At 59.9% G+C, this 16082-nt stretch overlaps 1 protein-coding gene, 1 long non-coding RNA gene and 1 other non-coding gene across 4 annotated transcripts in view; all 3 read right to left on the bottom strand.

Annotated features, from left to right (window-relative positions):
* Nucleotides 1-4349: 4349 nt before the first annotated feature.
* Nucleotides 4350-7775, bottom strand: ACTB (actin beta). 2 transcript variants are annotated; one of them, XM_059037359.2, is made up of 6 exons: nt 7694-7775; nt 6844-6972; nt 6456-6695; nt 5567-6005; nt 5298-5479; nt 4350-5161 (listed from the first exon to the last, which is right to left on the bottom strand). In XM_059037359.2, exons 2-6 carry the CDS (start codon nt 6964-6966, stop codon nt 5018-5020), a joined length of 1128 nt encoding a protein of 375 aa, XP_058893342.1. In that variant the 5' UTR covers nt 6967-6972; nt 7694-7775; the 3' UTR covers nt 4350-5017. The 2 variants fall into 2 exon arrangements, with proteins under 2 accessions (XP_058893342.1, XP_058893341.1); XM_059037358.1 differs by lacking the exons at nt 6844-6972; nt 7694-7775 and adding an exon at nt 6311-6351 and having other exon boundaries at nt 6456-6506.
* A 7236-nt stretch (nt 7776-15011) lies between these two features.
* Nucleotides 15012-16082, bottom strand: part of LOC136792516 (uncharacterized) — a 31713-nt gene continuing 30642 nt past the window's right edge. The window contains exon 5 of the long non-coding RNA XR_010836415.1: nt 15012-15084. This is a non-coding gene — a long non-coding RNA (uncharacterized lncRNA). The remainder of the gene's footprint in view (nt 15085-16082) is intronic.
* Nucleotides 15197-15268, bottom strand: TRNAA-UGC (transfer RNA alanine (anticodon UGC)). The gene has a single exon. It is a non-coding gene; the product is annotated as a tRNA-Ala (tRNA).

Below are 16082 nucleotides of genomic sequence, written 5' to 3'. Positions count from 1 at the left end.
GGACTTCCCTGCTGGCACAGTGGTTAAGAATCCGCCTGCCAATGCAGGGGACACGGGTTCGAGCCCCGGTCCGGGAAGATCCCACATGCCAGGGAGCAACTTAAGCCCGTGCGCCACAACTACTGAGCCCGCGCTCTAGAGCCCACGGGCCACAGCTACCGAAGCCCGCACTCCTAGAGCCCACGTTCTGCAGCAAGAGAAGCCACCGCAGTGAGAAGCCCACGCACTGCAACGAAGAGCAGCCCCGCTCGCCGCAACTAGAGGAAGCCCGTGCACAGCAACGAAGACCCACCCAACACAGCCAAAAATAAAAAATAAATAAAATTTAAAATAATAATAAATTAAAAATAAATTAATTTTTTTAAAAACATGGAGGAAACCTAAATGCATATTACTGAAAGAAGCCAATCTGGAAAAGCTACACACTTTATGATCCCAACTACATGACATTCTGGAAAAGGCAAAAATTATGGAGATAATAAAAAGATCAGCGGTTGCCAGGACTTAGGGAGACCAGGGCAAGGAGGAATGGGGGAGTCCAGAGGATTTTCAGGGCAGTGAAACTGCTCTGTATGATACTGTAATGGTGGATGCCTGTCCAAATCCATACAATGTAAACACCAAGGGTGAACGCCAATGTAAATTACGGGTGATACCATGTGTCAGTGTAGGTTTCATCAGTGGTAACACATGTACCGCTCTGCTCCGCTCTCTGGCTCTAGCGGGGGTGTTGGTGGTGGAGGAGGGGATGTATGGGAAATTCTCTCAGTACTTTCCTCTCAATTTTGCTGTGAACCTAAAACTGCTCTAAAAATTAAATTTTATTACTTTTGAAATATGTGTATCTGACCTGCTCACTCCTGAAGGCGTTCCGCCTGCCTTTGCCTGTGCTGTTGCCTCTGTCGGGTAGGCTCTCACCCCAACTCTGACTCATTTCTCAACATCCCCACCACAGAAAACCTCCCGCTCCCCCCGACCAGGTCACTGTTCCACTGTTCTCTGTCATCACTCCTCCAACTACTTCTTGAAGACATTTATCCCAGTGGATAATTGAGAGCCATCAGTATGAGTTTTTGGTCCGCATCTGTCCTCCCAGCAGCCCAGTGCCATCCACTAGAATTTTCCACAAGGTTGAGAATGTTCCATACCTGTGCTGTCCAATGGGCACTTGAAATGTGACTTGTGCAGCTGAAGAACTGAGTTCTTAATTTAATTAATCTAAATATAAATAGCCATGCGTGGCTCCTGACCCCCTAGAGGACAGTGCAGCAAGACTGGAAGCCCTGGGAATTCCCTGGCAGTCCAGTGGTTAGGGCTCCACGCTTTTACTGCCAAGGGCCCAGACTGGATCCTGGTTGGAGAACTAAAATTCCACAAGCCGTGTGATGCGGTGGGGGGTGAGGGGGAGGGAAGACCGGCAGCCCTATGAGGGCAGGGACAATGCCGCAATAGTACTGCTGAACCCCCTCCCTCTAGAACTGTGCGGCTGCTTGAAGTGTAAGTTGAAAGACGAATAAGGTGAATGAATGAATGAAGGCGCCAACCGTGGCCCTGAATGGTCCCAGCTCCCGAGTCCCTTGGGTGATTCCAGGCTAGAGGGTGTGTTCCAATCCTGCCACCGGCCCCGCAGAGCTGCCTCACAGCCCCAGGTCCCCCAAAGAAGACGACCGGCCCGCAACAGTGCCACCACGAGCATCCGAGCATCCTCCCTGCGTCCTCACTGCTGGGATCCAGGAAGACACACACAGGATGAAGAGTGAGCCCCCGCACTTACCAAGACTTCCCTCCTCCCAGGGCACCCGTTAGGGTGCAGTTCCATCCAGGAAGGAGGTGCTTCCCAGAGGAGGGACATTCCAGGGAGAGATGGTTTCAGCTCCTTAAGAAGGTGAACCTCAGGTGGTCAGAGCGGCCTCACGGGGGAGCCAGCCACCTGAGAAAGCAAGGAGCCTCCTGGCCCAGGGCAGAGGTGGCTCGAGGGTCAGAGCGGAGAAGCCGAAGTTCTGTAAAACAGAGGACAGTTGTGTTAGGCTGAAACTTGCCTTTTCTGGCCTGTTTCCCTGTTGAGCTTCACAGGTACCAGGGTCAAATCCCAGCTTCCTCACTTATAAGGTGGGTAACCTGGGGCCAGCGCGGCTGTCCTCCCCGAGCCTCAGTTTCCTAATCTGTAAAATGGGTGCTGAGAGGAAGGTGGCAGGTAATGCAGCACCCTCTGGCTTAGCCCAGATGATCAGCCCAGCTGTGGCCCCAGGAGGAAAGGAGCAGCACCTAAAGGGTCAAATGTGTGTCTCCTTTCAAAGGAAGAGACTGAGGAAGCACCTGCTCACAGCACCCCTCCAGCGGTTACTGACGTTCCCACTCCTCAGGTGGGCACGTGGACAGTAAGGTGACTTCCCAGGGCCACATAGAAAAGACACATCACCCCATCCACCCTCCCATTCATCCCCGGACCTCTGTCCTCAGTCAATCAGGGCCTCTGCCTGAGACCTGCGCGCCCACGCTTCCACCTGCCCAGGCGACTGTCGTCTGGCCAGCTCCTGCACCCCTCGCACAGGAAGCCGTCTGAAGAAGCCTCCTGCTCAAGAGCCTCGGATACCCCCATCCCCCCATCAGCCAGGTCCATGGTCCTTTATTACCTTATTTATTGGAAAAAGGCAAAATGATGATTGCTTTCTTTCCTTTTTTTTTAACCTGTATTTCTTAGTTTTTTTCAGCTTCACTGAGGTAGTTTGATGAGCTCTGAAGTATTGTCTACACCTGTGACACCATCACACATCAACGTGATGAATGTCTCCATTTTCCCAGACCCACCCTATGTTGTTTACCACACGCAGCCGGTACTATCTTCTCATTATCACCACTGGCACTTGTACATTCCTATTTATTCTGTCTTGCCCAGTAAGCTGGGCGCCTCGTGAGGGCAGGAAACACACCTGGTTTCTTCTCCACCGCATCCCATAGCGTGGCACAATGCCTAGCACAAACAGCGTGAGGGAGGAAGGGGGGAAGAGAGAAAGGGAGAAAGGGAGGGGAGAGAGGGGAGTTTCCAGACGGACAGCTCCTCCAGGGCAGGGTCTGTGTCCAAGACATCAGCACAGAGTAGGTACTCAACTCGTACCGGTGGAAACTTACTTGCACCTCCCAGAGCCCAGGACTCACCACCACCCCTGAATTAGACCAAAAGAGCTGGAACTGACCCAGGAGGGACTTCCCTTCCTGGTTCCCGGGCCTCTAAGACTGCACAGGGTCAGGGCGAAGCATCCTGGGTGCTCTTCCTCTGGGCCAGGTGAGAGAGGCCAATGCCCTGGGGAACAGGACACCTTCCGGATAACACATCCTGCAACCGCCATGCTGTTTCATGTAGTGACCTAGGAAAATCTGCCCGGGTTAGCGCGGGGACCGGGCTCCCGGGCTCCCCTTTGGTTTCTGAAGCCATCAGGAAGTCGAACAGCCCTCTTCCCAGCACACACCGCCAAGATGCTGCGCAAAGGGTGCCTTTCCGAGCATCTGCGCTCTCCCTAAAATGGGAGGCGGTGGGTCGCCCCGTCCTCATGGGCCACAGCTCCCACCGTCCAAAGCAGAGCCCTGGGGGAGCCCCAAGTTCACGGAGAGGAGGGGGTTCCCCCGAGGCCTCAAATCTGGGTTGACTTGGGGGCCAGTTTCCGTGTCTCACTCCCTCTGGCGGTGTGGGAGGCCTCACCCACTTTCCCTCCATGTCAACCACGGCTTCTAGCAGAGTGGAGGCCAGCCAGGATTGGAGAAGAGTCCCAAACTAACCCCGCCGTCCAGGCTGCTTCCCCGGCAGGGTGTTGGGAGAACTGGGCCAGATCTGCACTTGAAACTGGGCACCAAGAATAAAGGATGGCATCCACCCCGGGCCAGAGCCAACTAACGCGGTCTCTGCTGGCCCCGCGTCCCCTTTTGCCCACAGGCCTCGGATGGGTGGCACTGTCCCTTCTGTGGGCGGTCACTGCAGGTGAGTGGGCAGGTGTTCGGTTTGAGGCCCCGCCCTCAACCTGAGAGCCCCTGGCTCTCTCCAGGTACTGAAGGGAAGGTGAGGACAAAGCCTGTGGCCGGGGAGACCCCACGATCCCACGAGGACCGTGAGGGAGCAGTACACTCCCAGGGACAAAGGTCCCCACCCGGTTCTACGAGGTGCGAGAACCCAGCGAGAAATACGGGGGGACGAGGGCCGGGCAGGGAATTCACTTAAACAGGATGAGAGGCCAGAACCCCCAACTCCTCCCACAGAACCCCACTCCCGGACCCTTCAGGGTGAGAGGCACCTCAAAGCGCCCCCAGTGCCCCCGCCTTCTCCCCAACCTCCAACAACGCCAGCCACAAGCCACGTGTTTCTTTAAGGTGTGCACTTTATTGAACTGGTCTCAAGTCAGTGTACAGGTAAGCCCTGGCTACCTCCGCACCTCAACCCGCTCCCAGGGGGACCAAAAGCCTTCATACATCTCAAGATGGGGGACAAAAAGGGGGGCCACGGTGGCTGACCATTCAAAATAAAACAAACAAAAAGAACAAGTATTAAGGCAAAGATTAAAAAAAAAAAAAAATTTTGGAGTACATAATTTACACAAAAGCAATGCTATCACCCTCCCCTATGTGGACTCGGGCGAGGACTGGCCCTTCTCCTAAGGGAGAAGTGGGGCGGCTTGGGGGAAGGCAAGGGACTTCCTGTAACAATGCATCTCACGATATTTGGAATGACTATAAAAAAAAGAACAAAAAAAAAAACAATGTACAATCAAAGTCCTCGGCCACATTGTAGAACTTTGGGGCTGCTCCATCCAACCGACTGCTGTCACCTTCACCGTTCCAGTTTTTAAATCCTGAGTCAAGCGCAAAAAAAAAAAAAAAAAAAAAACCAAAAAAACAAAAAAAAAAAGAAAAAAAAATCAAAAACGACAAAAAAAAAAAAAAAAACAAATAAAGCCATGCCAATCTCATCTCGTTTTCTGCACAAGTTAGGTTTTGTCAAGAAAAGGGTGTAACGCAACCACCAGTCCGCCTAGAAGCACTTGCGGTGGACGATGGAGGGGCCGGACTCGTCGTACTCCTGTTTGCTGATCCACATCTGCTGGAAGGTGGACAGCGAGGCCAGGATGGAGCCGCCGATCCACACGGAGTACTTGCGCTCAGGGGGAGCGATGATCTGGGGAGAGAAAGGGACAGTGAGGGAGGGCTCTGGCCGGCCCAGCCCCGGTTGCCTTGACAACCGCCCCGCTCACCGGCACCCAAGCCGGATCTCAGCCCCCAGGTGCCCAGGGCAGCTCAGGCCAGGCACTCACCTTGATCTTCATGGTGCTGGGAGCCAGGGCTGTGATCTCCTTCTGCATCCTGTCGGCGATGCCTGGGTACATGGTGGTCCCGCCAGACAGCACCGTGTTGGCGTAGAGGTCCTTGCGGATGTCGACGTCACACTTCATGATGGAATTGAAGGTGGTTTCGTGGATGCCACAGGATTCCATGCCTGACGAACGAGAGAAGCCAGACTTAGCTTCCCGTGGGGCCACCGTGCCCCCCTCGTGTGGGGCAGGCACGAGACCTCCTCACTCACCCAGGAAGGAAGGCTGGAAGAGAGCCTCAGGGCAGCGGAACCGCTCGTTGCCAATGGTGATGACCTGACCATCGGGCAGCTCGTAGCTCTTCTCCAGGGAGGAGCTGGAGGCCGCGGTGGCCATCTCCTGCTCGAAGTCCAGGGCCACGTAGCAGAGCTTCTCCTTGATGTCACGTACGATTTCCCGCTCGGCCGTGGTGGTGAAGCTGTAGCCACGCTCCGTGAGGATCTTCATGAGGTAGTCCGTCAGGTCCCGGCCAGCCAGGTCCAGACGCAGGATGGCATGAGGGAGGGCGTACCCCTCGTAGATAGGCACCGTGTGGGTGACCCCATCACCGGAGTCCATCACGATGCCAGTGGTGCGGCCAGAGGCGTACAGGGACAGCACAGCCTGGATGGCCACGTACATGGCTGGGGTGTTGAAGGTCTCGAACATGATCTGCACAGAGAGATGGACCACGTCACACTTGGGAAGCCAACGGGAGCAGTCAGGCCAGACTGGGGACATGCAAAGAGTGCAAAGGAACATGACTACGTGTGCCGGGGCTCCCAGGACGGGGATTCACTTCAGACCTATTGTGCACCTACAGAATACACACTCCAAGGCCACTTTACAGCAGCCTCGTCGGCTTTGTCACACGAGCCAGTGTTAGTACCTACACCCACAGCACTTTATGCTTTCATCACCTAGTCAGAAAAGCAAACACGAGAAAAAGATTCCATCTGGGAAAAAGCAAATAGAACCTGCAGAGTTCCAAAGAAGACTCAGGTCAGAGAAGAAAGTCCTAGGAAAATGGCAGAAGAAAGAACAAGTGAGAAAGGGCGTGTCAAAGAAGGGCAAGAAACGGGGTGCGGGGGGGCCCCCAGGCGAGGCCGGCGGGCCACTGACCTGGGTCATCTTTTCACGGTTGGCCTTAGGGTTCAGAGGGGCCTCGGTCAGCAGAACGGGGTGCTCCTCGGGGGCCACACGCAGCTCGTTGTAGAAGGTGTGGTGCCAGATCTTCTCCATGTCGTCCCAGTTGGTGACGATGCCGTGCTCGATGGGGTACTTGAGGGTCAGGATACCTCTCTTGCTCTGGGCCTCGTCGCCCACATAGGAGTCCTTCTGGCCCATGCCCACCATCACGCCCTGCGGACGGAGGAGCAAGGCGCCTTCAGCTCAGGCACTGCCCCACCGACCCTCACCCAAAAAGCCGAAGGCCTCCCCCTCCCTCCCTCCGCCTGCTCCCTAGAGGGAAGCCCCACCCACCAAGTCAGACCCGAGGCGGGCGCCTTACCTGGTGCCGGGGGCGCCCCACGATGGAGGGGAAAACGGCCCGGGGAGCATCGTCACCCGCGAACCCGGCCTTGCACATGCCGGAGCCGTTGTCGACCACGAGCGCAGCAATATCGTCATCCATGGCAAACTGCGGGGAGAACAGGACCATGAGCCGTGCGGCCGCCCCCGCCCTACCCACTTCCGGCGCACCGCGCCTTCGAGCCGCCAGGGGGCGCCGGCGCGCGCCCAAATTGGGGACAAAGGACGCCGGCCGGCCGCGTTATTACCATAAAAGGCAAACGCGGGTTGGAGGCGGCTCCGCAGCACGCGGCAGGAAGCCAGGCCTCCGCCCCCCCACGCTGGGCGCCGGCCCCGCCCCGCCCAAAAAGCACCACCCGGCAAACGCTCATCAGCCACACCCGCGGGAGCCAGCGGCGCGAGAAGGAAGTGCGCGCAGGCGCTCTCGAGCCGCGGCGACCCCACCCCTTCCGGCCGGCCGCCCCGCCCTCGCTTCCCGAGCCTAACGCGCACACGCACGCGCACTAGTATCCCCAGCCCCCACCCGGCCCTGCTGCCCCGCCGCGCCCACCCACCCTCCCGCCTCACCGCCTAGCCACCTCGCAGCCCCGCAGCCCCGCCGTCCCGCCAGAGGAGCGAGTCGCTCTCTCGGACAAAGACCCACGGCCGCCCCGGTCCCGATGGAAACATTCTGGGAGCGCGCCCCGAGCGCAGCTCCGGCCCCGAGCGAGGAGCACATGAGTCCACTCCCCGCAGCCGGGAGCCTGTCCACGGGGCCGGGATCGCGGGCTGCCTGCCTAGAGGATGCGCTGGCGCAGCGCATCAGCGGCCCGGCCGGCGCGGGGCCCTACCTGGTGGCGGTGTAGACCAGCGGCGAAGGCGGAGCGGCGAGGGCGAGGGGCCTGTGCTGGCGGAGTGGACGCGGTCTCGGCTGTGGCTGCGCGTCGCGCCGCTGGGTTTTATAGGGCGCCGCCGCGGCCGCTCGAGCCATAAAAGGCAACTTTCGAAACGGCCAGCGCTGATTGGCCCCGCGCCGCTCACTCACCGGCCTCGCCGCACAGTGCAGCATTTTTTTACCCCCTCTCCCCTCCTTTTGCAAAAAAAAAAAAAAGAGAGAGAGAGAGAGAGAGAGATGGACTGGGAGAGAGCGAGAGCGAGATTGAGGAGAGGAAGAGGAGGAGGAAGAGAGTTTTGGCTTTGGGTGCTGGGCCCGCGGGTCGGGGGGTGCGGGCCCTGGGCCGCCGCCCCGCTGAGCAGTGCCCGATCCGGCCCCGCGTGGCCAGGCCTGCACCCGGCCTGCCTGTCTCTCCGGGTCCCACCACCCCGGGACCCTCCGGGTGTGGATGCCCCAGAGCAATGAATGACCCGGTGGACAAGGGTCAGCACAGATGCGAGGGTGCCTTGTTGCTGTGGGCACATACTTAAGGAACAGTTGTGGTGGGGAGGGGTGGGCAGCGACTCACCCCCCTTGCCCACATTAGCTCCACTGCCCAGAAAGCCTGGGTTACAGGGGGGCCTCTGACTGGGGGTGCTGAGCTTGCTGAGTGGGGTTCTCCATTTGCTAAGGGGGCACATTACTACTCAGAGACCTGGGGCTGAAGACTCTGGTGTTTCATGGGGGAGTCAGGGGGGCTGGTGGCCATTTAACAGGGGCTTCAAGACCACAGTCCCCAGGGACAGGGCAGGCCCCCAGGGGCCAGCGGCTAGAAGTTCCCTGTGAGAAGGGCTCCAAACCTCCCCGGTTCAGACCTGGGGAGTGGTGGGCTCTGTAGAGCAGAGAAACTGTTCCCATGGAGCTGGGCTGCCTCGGAGCTGCCTGGTCACACCCAGCCAAGGCCAAGCCTGGGCTGTTAGCCGGCGACCCGGGCAGCTGCCAACCACTGCTGGGCACAGGCAGGCAGGGCCATTCGTCACAGCTCTGGGGCCCGGGACCCGCCGTCCATCGTCTGTCTGTCATGTGCTACCACAGCTGAACTGCCCTCCTGGACCATCTGGAGGCCACCAAGGACTGGGGAAGGACACACAGTGTGCCAGAGAGGAGTGAGGGTGAGGGGGTGGGGCGGCAGTGACAGTAGCTGAAGGCCAGCTGCCCTCAGAGAAGGCCCTCCCACCGTACCTGCTCCTGCCCTGGGTCTCTCCACCAAAGCCTGGGGCGGACCTGGGTGCCCCGCAGTGTCCTGGGTGGTTCCCTGCTCTGAGAAGTGCCAGGCCGGCAGGGAGAGCCTGCCACCCAGAGGGTGGCCGACAGTGGTCACTGTGTGGTAAAAGGAAACCCAGCGGCCGTGGAACCCCCAGAGGGGCATATGGCCCAACCTGGAGGAGCACGCATCCTCTCAGAGGTGGTGACGAGCTGAATTTTCACACAAGGGAAAACGGGAAGGGTGGTTCCAGGTAGGGGCCCTGGCCTGTTACCCGTGGTCTGTGTCCAGGCACCCCAGGTCTGCCCAGGGCTTTGCTACACATAGTAGGTGTTCACTGAGCGTGTGTTGAAACCAGCAAAAGATTAGTCCATATATGGAGGTGGAATCTGGCCAGGGCAGAGGCAGCTTGGTCCAGCCCACTGCAGGAGGCTAGTGCTGGCAGGGCCCTTTGAAGGTTGCAGAGGCCACGAACGGGTAGAAAGGGTGACCATCTCCCAGCGCACAGCAGAGTCCATGGGCGTTCCCACGGATCTGCTCTCAGTGGCTCCCCCAGCCCCGCCCTGGGCCTGGGCAAGTGTCCCCAGCCCGTCCACTCCCTGCTTCCCAGGGGCCGGACTGCCCTGTCCCTGGCCTTGTGTGTCTCATTCACGGGCGTCCGGCCAGCCACCCTGGGACCTGCCAACGCTGTGATTCAGGAGCTGTGGTGGGGGGTGGGGGGTGACCCTCTTTGCTGCCGGTTGATGAGGGCTGCTTCTGGCTGTTCACTGAGCCTGGTGGGTGCCGGACAGACTGGGACCAGGGCTGCAGGGCAAGGCGTGGGAGACTCGGGTGGCTCCAGGAAGCTACATGGGATGGAGAGCAAGGCTGGTCCCCAAGCAGGACCTGTGCTGCCACCTTGCCGCTTCTCAACCAGGGCCCGGCCCGGCCGAGAGGCGGGCAGGAGCGCCAGCCCCACTGAGCTCAGGCCGGACCACCCCCGGCGCTCTGTCTGCGCAGGTGGGTGGTCTCCTATGCATCCTTCAAGGCCCATCCCAGAAGGCCCCTCCTTGAGGGAGTCCTTTGGCATCTGCAGCATATCCCCCCTCCCACCAAAGACCACTGCACGGGGCTCGCATTTATAACTGGGCCTCCCGGACCAGACTGTGAGCCCTTTCAGGTCTCTGGCCTGTCCATCTCCGCCCACCGTCCCCTCCCCAGGGCTCTGGTCTGTTGAATGAATAAGTGACCGCTTGGGTGTCCTAGGCCCTGAGAAAGGACCCTGGGAAGATGGAGGGGTGGGGGGTGGGGGCCGCAGGCCTAGTGGGAGAGGAGGAGCTGAAGAGAGACAGCCAGCCAGAGGAGGAAAAGAGGAAGTGGAGGGGCCGGAGGAAGAGGGAGGAGACGTCCGGAGAGGAAGTGAACAGGTTCTTTGCTCTTGCTCTCCGAGGACTTTGCCCTGGCAGGGAATTTTCAGAGCTGTCACCACCGGGCCGGCACACAGCCCCCGGGGGCCTTAGCCGACTCAGCCAATGGGGACTTCACTTGCCTTTCTGGTGCTTTTTTTTTTTTTTCCTCTTGCGGTTCCCCTCCCTGCGAGGCCTCCAGGCCAGGGGACCTTTACGGCCCATAGCGAAGGGCCACTCCCCGCCTTCCTCCAGAACTGGCCGCCCGGCCGCCCAGCCACCCAGCTCTGGGTGTTCGGGCCCCACTGCTGCCCTGACCCGCGGGGAACCCAAGCTCTGCTTTTCAGAGGAAGAAACTGAGGCAGGACAGAGAAAGGCAAGAGACCTTAGGAAGACCTTAGACTGTTGGCTCCAGGAGGGCAGAGCCCCTGTACAGGTCCTCAGTGAGGTCCTACTGATGAGCAGCATTCTAGCAAATACACCTCTTGCTGCGGATGGGGAAACTGAGGCCAGACTGGAAATGGGCTTGGAGTCCGGTGTGAGGGATTCCAGGGGTAGGGCCTGGAGGCCTCTCACTGCCTCTCCAAAGTCTAAATTCTTGGGTCCCACCCCTGTCCTCAGTGCTTATCTCCTGAGGCCCAGAGAAGACAGCCACTGGCCCTTGGATACACAACAGGGGGTCCTGAGGCCCCAAGCCTGCACGCTGTCACCACCTCTTTCCCCTGTCCTCGTCCCCTGCTCCCAGGATGGTCTCAAGAGGCAATTCTGGACTTCTGGATTCCTAAGGTCCTGGGAGGGACTGGGCTTGGGGTGCCTCTGCCTCCTGCCCAACTTCTCCTCAGCCTTCAGGGCCAGCTCTTGGGCTGCCCCCTCCAGGAAGTCTGCTATGACTTCCTCCCTCCTCTACTATAACGGCAGTAAGCTTTCCTGCCCAGAGAGGGGAATGGACCCAGCCAGGATGACACAGCAAGAGCACAGGCAGGAGCTCAACATCCTGGATCACACTGCTCCTGCATCCCACACACCAGCACCGACCAGCCAGACGTGCTTCCAGAGAAGAACAGCACCAGAGAACACACTGAATAAAGCAGGTGTGATCCCTGAGACAGACGTCAAACAAGAGAGCAAAAGAGAACAAGTGCTGATGCCCAAGAAGGAAAGCAGCGGGTTTTCTCGGGAAGGAGGGAGTCAGGGAAGGCCCTCTGAGGAGGTGCCCAGCCAGCTGAAGGGGACCCCCGGAGGCGGGAAGGATGGGCTGGGCCCTTGGTCCCCATCCTGGCCCTGCCTCTAGCCAGAGTCTCTCCCAGGGCTGTCACTGGGCAGCCTCCAGCACCTCAGCCTGCCCTGGGCCTCCCCTCCTCCCTGATAGAGTTATCTGCCCAAGGGGGATCCCTGCCCCGGAGAAACTGGGAACTTCCAACACTTCTTGGGAGTGTTTTTAAAAATCCTTAAAAACTACCCTCTCTCTTCCTGTCCCCCAGGGCACCCAGAGAAACGCCACCCTTCTGGGGAGTTCCCAGCCTCGCCTATTTGAATTTTTCAGAACTAGGCGTAAGTTTCCCTGGGCTTCCCCCACTACACACACCCAGCTGAGCCCCTCTTCTGCTGGCCCCGGACCCTTCCGCTGGGAGGGCGAGTTGTCTCCGTTCTCCAGATGAGAAACCGAGGTGACCCAGGCAGACTCTGAGTGCCGAGAGGGAGAGGCCCCTTGGCGTGACAGCCATGCAGGCAGACTGGGGGCATCTGGCCTCATGCCCCCCGCCCCAGCTGTGGTCCCAGGAGGCCTCTGAGGTCCACTCCTCACGTGGGCCCACCTCGGCCCACCGGGAGTGGGTGGCGCCCCGCTCCGAGTCACCCGGCAACCAAGACAGCCCTCAGATGCCAGGTTCCTCTGGTTCTCCAGACAGAGGCCTGAGAAGCTGGGGGACAGGTTGAACCAAGTGGGGTGGGGTCAGCAGCAATTTCAAGTTCAGGCCAAGCAGGGTTCCGGAGCTCCTGGGCCTCACGCCCCAGAGTATTGGCAAACACGCCCACAGGAATGGCACAGACAGGAGGCCGCGGGGACCCTGCACCTCAGGCCTCTGTCCCCGGGCTGTGGAAAGGGGCAGGGGGGCCTCTGGCCCCAGGGGTACCGGGAGCAGTCAGTGACATGGGGTCTCCCATCCCAGGCACCCAGGGTCACTGGTGTGGCCTCAGCCCCTTCCTGGCTGGGTGGCCTTGTTCCTGCCCCCTTCCTGGCTGGGCCAGGGGCTCCGAAATGCCGGGGGTGGGGGCTGGGGGGGGCGGAGGTACAGCTCCCCAGCTGGAGGAGGGCCGGAGGAAGTGAAAGGGGAACAGGAAGCGGGAAGGGAGGTGTTGGGAAAGTGCAGGCGGGTGGGCGGGGCGGAGGTGACTCAGGAGCCTCGGGCTCACCTACCTCAGGGCGAAGCCCGCATCCACGGGCCGACAGGGAAGGCAGAGTCCCCAAGGGCCCGCGGGAAGCAGAGCCGAGACCCACCTGCGCACACAGAAAGCTCACTGCGCCCCTGCCAGCCACGCAGGAATCTGCCCATTTCTCAGAGGAGCCAGCTGAGATCAGTGAGGCGGAGAATCAATGACTGATTACCAGAAGCCAGGAGGCTGGGCTGCAGCAGGGCACGGGCCCACAGCCCGTCTCGAGGGGGGGGGGGGCCCCCTGCGTCCCTGAGCCCCCAGGGGGCTGCTGTTCTCAGGCGGGCAAACCGAGGCTCAGGGTGGCCAGTGGGCAGCGCAGAGCGGGCTCCCTGCTTGGCCGTGGAGCGCACCTGGGGCCCCCCGTGGGGCCCTCCTCGGCTGGCGCTGTCTCCTGCAGCCTGGGGCCTGGGGCCCATCCAAGTGGAAACCCAATCGGCTGGGCCGCACAGCCGTGTAACCGGGCCCTCCTGGGCCAGAAATCTCAGCCGCCGGCCCGGTGGCCTGAGCTTCCTGATGCCCCCCCTACGCCCAGCCCTGTGCCAGCTGCCGCGGAGACAGGGCATCAGCCCCTCCCCTTGGCCTGCACTGTCCACTGGGACACAGTCCTGACCCCATGAGACTGGTTCTGTACGAGCCCAGACAAGCCCCATCTCGGGCTTGGGTGTGATGGGTCAGGCGGGGAAGGGGTTTTCCCTGGAACAGCAGCCCCTGTTGGGGGCCGGGGGCGGTAACCAGGGTTCCCCCTCCCCGGAGGGGCCCTGCTCCCTCCATCTCCCAGGTCCCCAGTGCGTAACGTGGGCCGTCTGAGTCACCCGGGCTGCTGAGACCCCTAGCACTGGGGGCACACAGGTGCACCTGAGGACACGTGTGCCCACACCTATGACCCAGAACACGTAGTGGCCAGGCTGCGGGGTTGGTCCAGACCCAGGTCGGACTCAGCAATAAACCCACTGTGCACAGGGCCAGGGGGCTGCATGCTGTGTCCTCTTAGCTAAGCCAGAGTGAAGGGAGCCCCGGAGCAGCTGGCGGCCCCGGGAGAGAACATGGCACCCTCCTCCCGCCGCGAGGCCCCACAGAACGGTCAGCTTGGCGTCCCGTCTTTTGGGAACCCTGGGCTTTCCTTTTCTGATCCACTTTCAGGCCCTGTGTTAAGTAGGACTCAGTTCTATCGCTCACCCCTGGACGTCCTCGGAAAGGGACTCAGCCTCTCTGAGCCCACCAGGGGCAGCAAGGCCGAGTGTGGATTGTACCATCTAAGGGGACCTTTCAGGGGCTTGTCACAGACAGCCTGGAAGGTGACCATCAGCTGCCTGCTTACCGAAGGGGAAACCAAGGCCCAGAGACGGGCAGCGTCTCACCCAGCATCACACAGCACACGGGGCAAGCCAAAGCTCGGGCCTGGAGGGCCGGGGCTTCGCGTTTTGTGTGCTGCCAGGATGGCAAGAAGGGTGCTAAGTTTTCTGCCGGGAGAACCAGGCTGGTGTGTCCAGGATGGGTGCAGCACCCCGCTCCCCTCGGCCAAGATGGCTCTAAACACAGCCTGAGCAGGCCGACCTGCTGGGACAGCCCAGGAGCCGTGCGGGACCTGCTCCTTCTGGCAGGAAGCGTACACCGGCCTGGCGGTGCAGGTCTGGCCGAACGCAGCCCTGCTGACGTGCCTCTGACCTGGTCCCTCATCCCTCCCTAAGTCATAAGGAGTCCGGGTCCCCCAAAGGCCCTGGCTCAGCGGCTTCCTGTCTGCCCCTGGTTGCTCCCTCTCTGTGGGTGGGGGGACCCTGGAGGGCAGGGCCCAGGCTGGGTCATCCTGGTTCCCAGGCTCATAGGCCGGGGACTGCAGAAGTGGGTGGAAAGTTATGTGTGCAGCTCTGAGATCTCCACTCTGGGGACACAGCTGAGCAGGTTGTGTGTTGGCGGCCTCGGCAAACTCAGTCATCTACGTCGCAGAGCTGTAGGGAGGGGACAGGTGAGTGAACAGACACATGGGAGCTGGGCCTGCTCGGAGCCGGTACGGGGTGGCCACTGCTGGCGACTTGGGCCAGGCGCGCCGTGTCTCTGTGACACGAAGGCCACGTACCGCAGCTGGTCCGTCCCAGGCTTACCGGAGGGCTACAGGAAGGGCGGGGGCCCCAGCAGGGGACACGTGTGTGCACGTGCAGCGCCGTGCCTCTCCCTGGTCTCCGGGCCCATCGCACACAGAGCGGGGCCCGAGAGGGGTGGGTTGTGGGGAGGAGGGAGCCTTCATCTCCTTCTGGATCGTTCTTCCACCAGAGAACACCGGTATAGCCTCTGGGCAAGAAAGAGAGGAGAAAGGCAGGGAGGGGAATGAGAAAAAGATCTGAAGGGGCATTTTATTAATTTTTATTTTTGTAGCCATGCCACAAGGCTTGTGGGATCTCAGTTCCCCGACTAGGGATTGAACCCAGGCCACGGCAGTGCAAGTGCAGGGTCCTAACCACTAGACCACCAGGGAAGTCCCATAAAGGGGTATTTTAAACAAGAGGCCACCCAAATCTCCACGTCGCCAGGAAAGATAAAAAAAGGCTTGACATCACGGGTCATCTGGGAAATGCAAATGCAAACCACAGGGAGATCCCACTTCACATGCAAGAACAGATTCTCTATGATCCTGTGCTCACAGAGTTCAAGGACAGGGGAGCGAATCTGTGTGCAGAAGTCAGGCCAACGGTGCCCTTTGGGGAGGATCGACTGGAAAGGATGTGATGGAGGCTCCCGGGACCTGGACATGTCTCTTGATCTGGGTGCTGGGTGCATGTGAGTGTTCAGTTCGTGGCAATTCGAGTAGCTGCACAATGATGATGTGCGTACTTGCCTAGATGGCAGCTACTTTGGGGGTGTGGCTGCCTGTTCCCCCCCACCCCCACCCCGCTCCTGCCAGCCTCACTCTACACTCCAGACATGCTGGCCTCTAGCCCCGAGAGCACCAAACTCCCGCCTACCTCAAGGCCTTTGCACTTGCTGTTCTGTCTGTCTGTAATGGACCCTTCTCTCCACACACATCCTTTCTGCTTCTTTAAGTTCTGCTTATCCTTCAGGGCTCGGTGTAAACATCACCTGGTCCAGGAAGCCCTCCGGGATGCCTAGACAAGGGCAGCATTCTTGTGGCTCTTGCACTTCTTTGTCCTGCTCGTCACAGCCAATTATTGGATGTATCTGTGTGATTATAGGTTTATTCTCTCCCTCCATGCTGCACAGGCAGGGAGCACATCTGTTTTGATCACTGTGGGATCCCCACTTCAGGGTGTATAGTCAGTACAGTTTTGGGC

This window comes from Kogia breviceps, chromosome 14, assembly GCF_026419965.1.
Source record: "Kogia breviceps isolate mKogBre1 chromosome 14, mKogBre1 haplotype 1, whole genome shotgun sequence".
NCBI lineage: Eukaryota > Metazoa > Chordata > Mammalia > Artiodactyla > Physeteridae > Kogia > Kogia breviceps.
The sequence above is the reverse complement of the archived record's forward strand: the minus strand, read 5'-3'. Positions and strand labels throughout refer to the sequence as shown.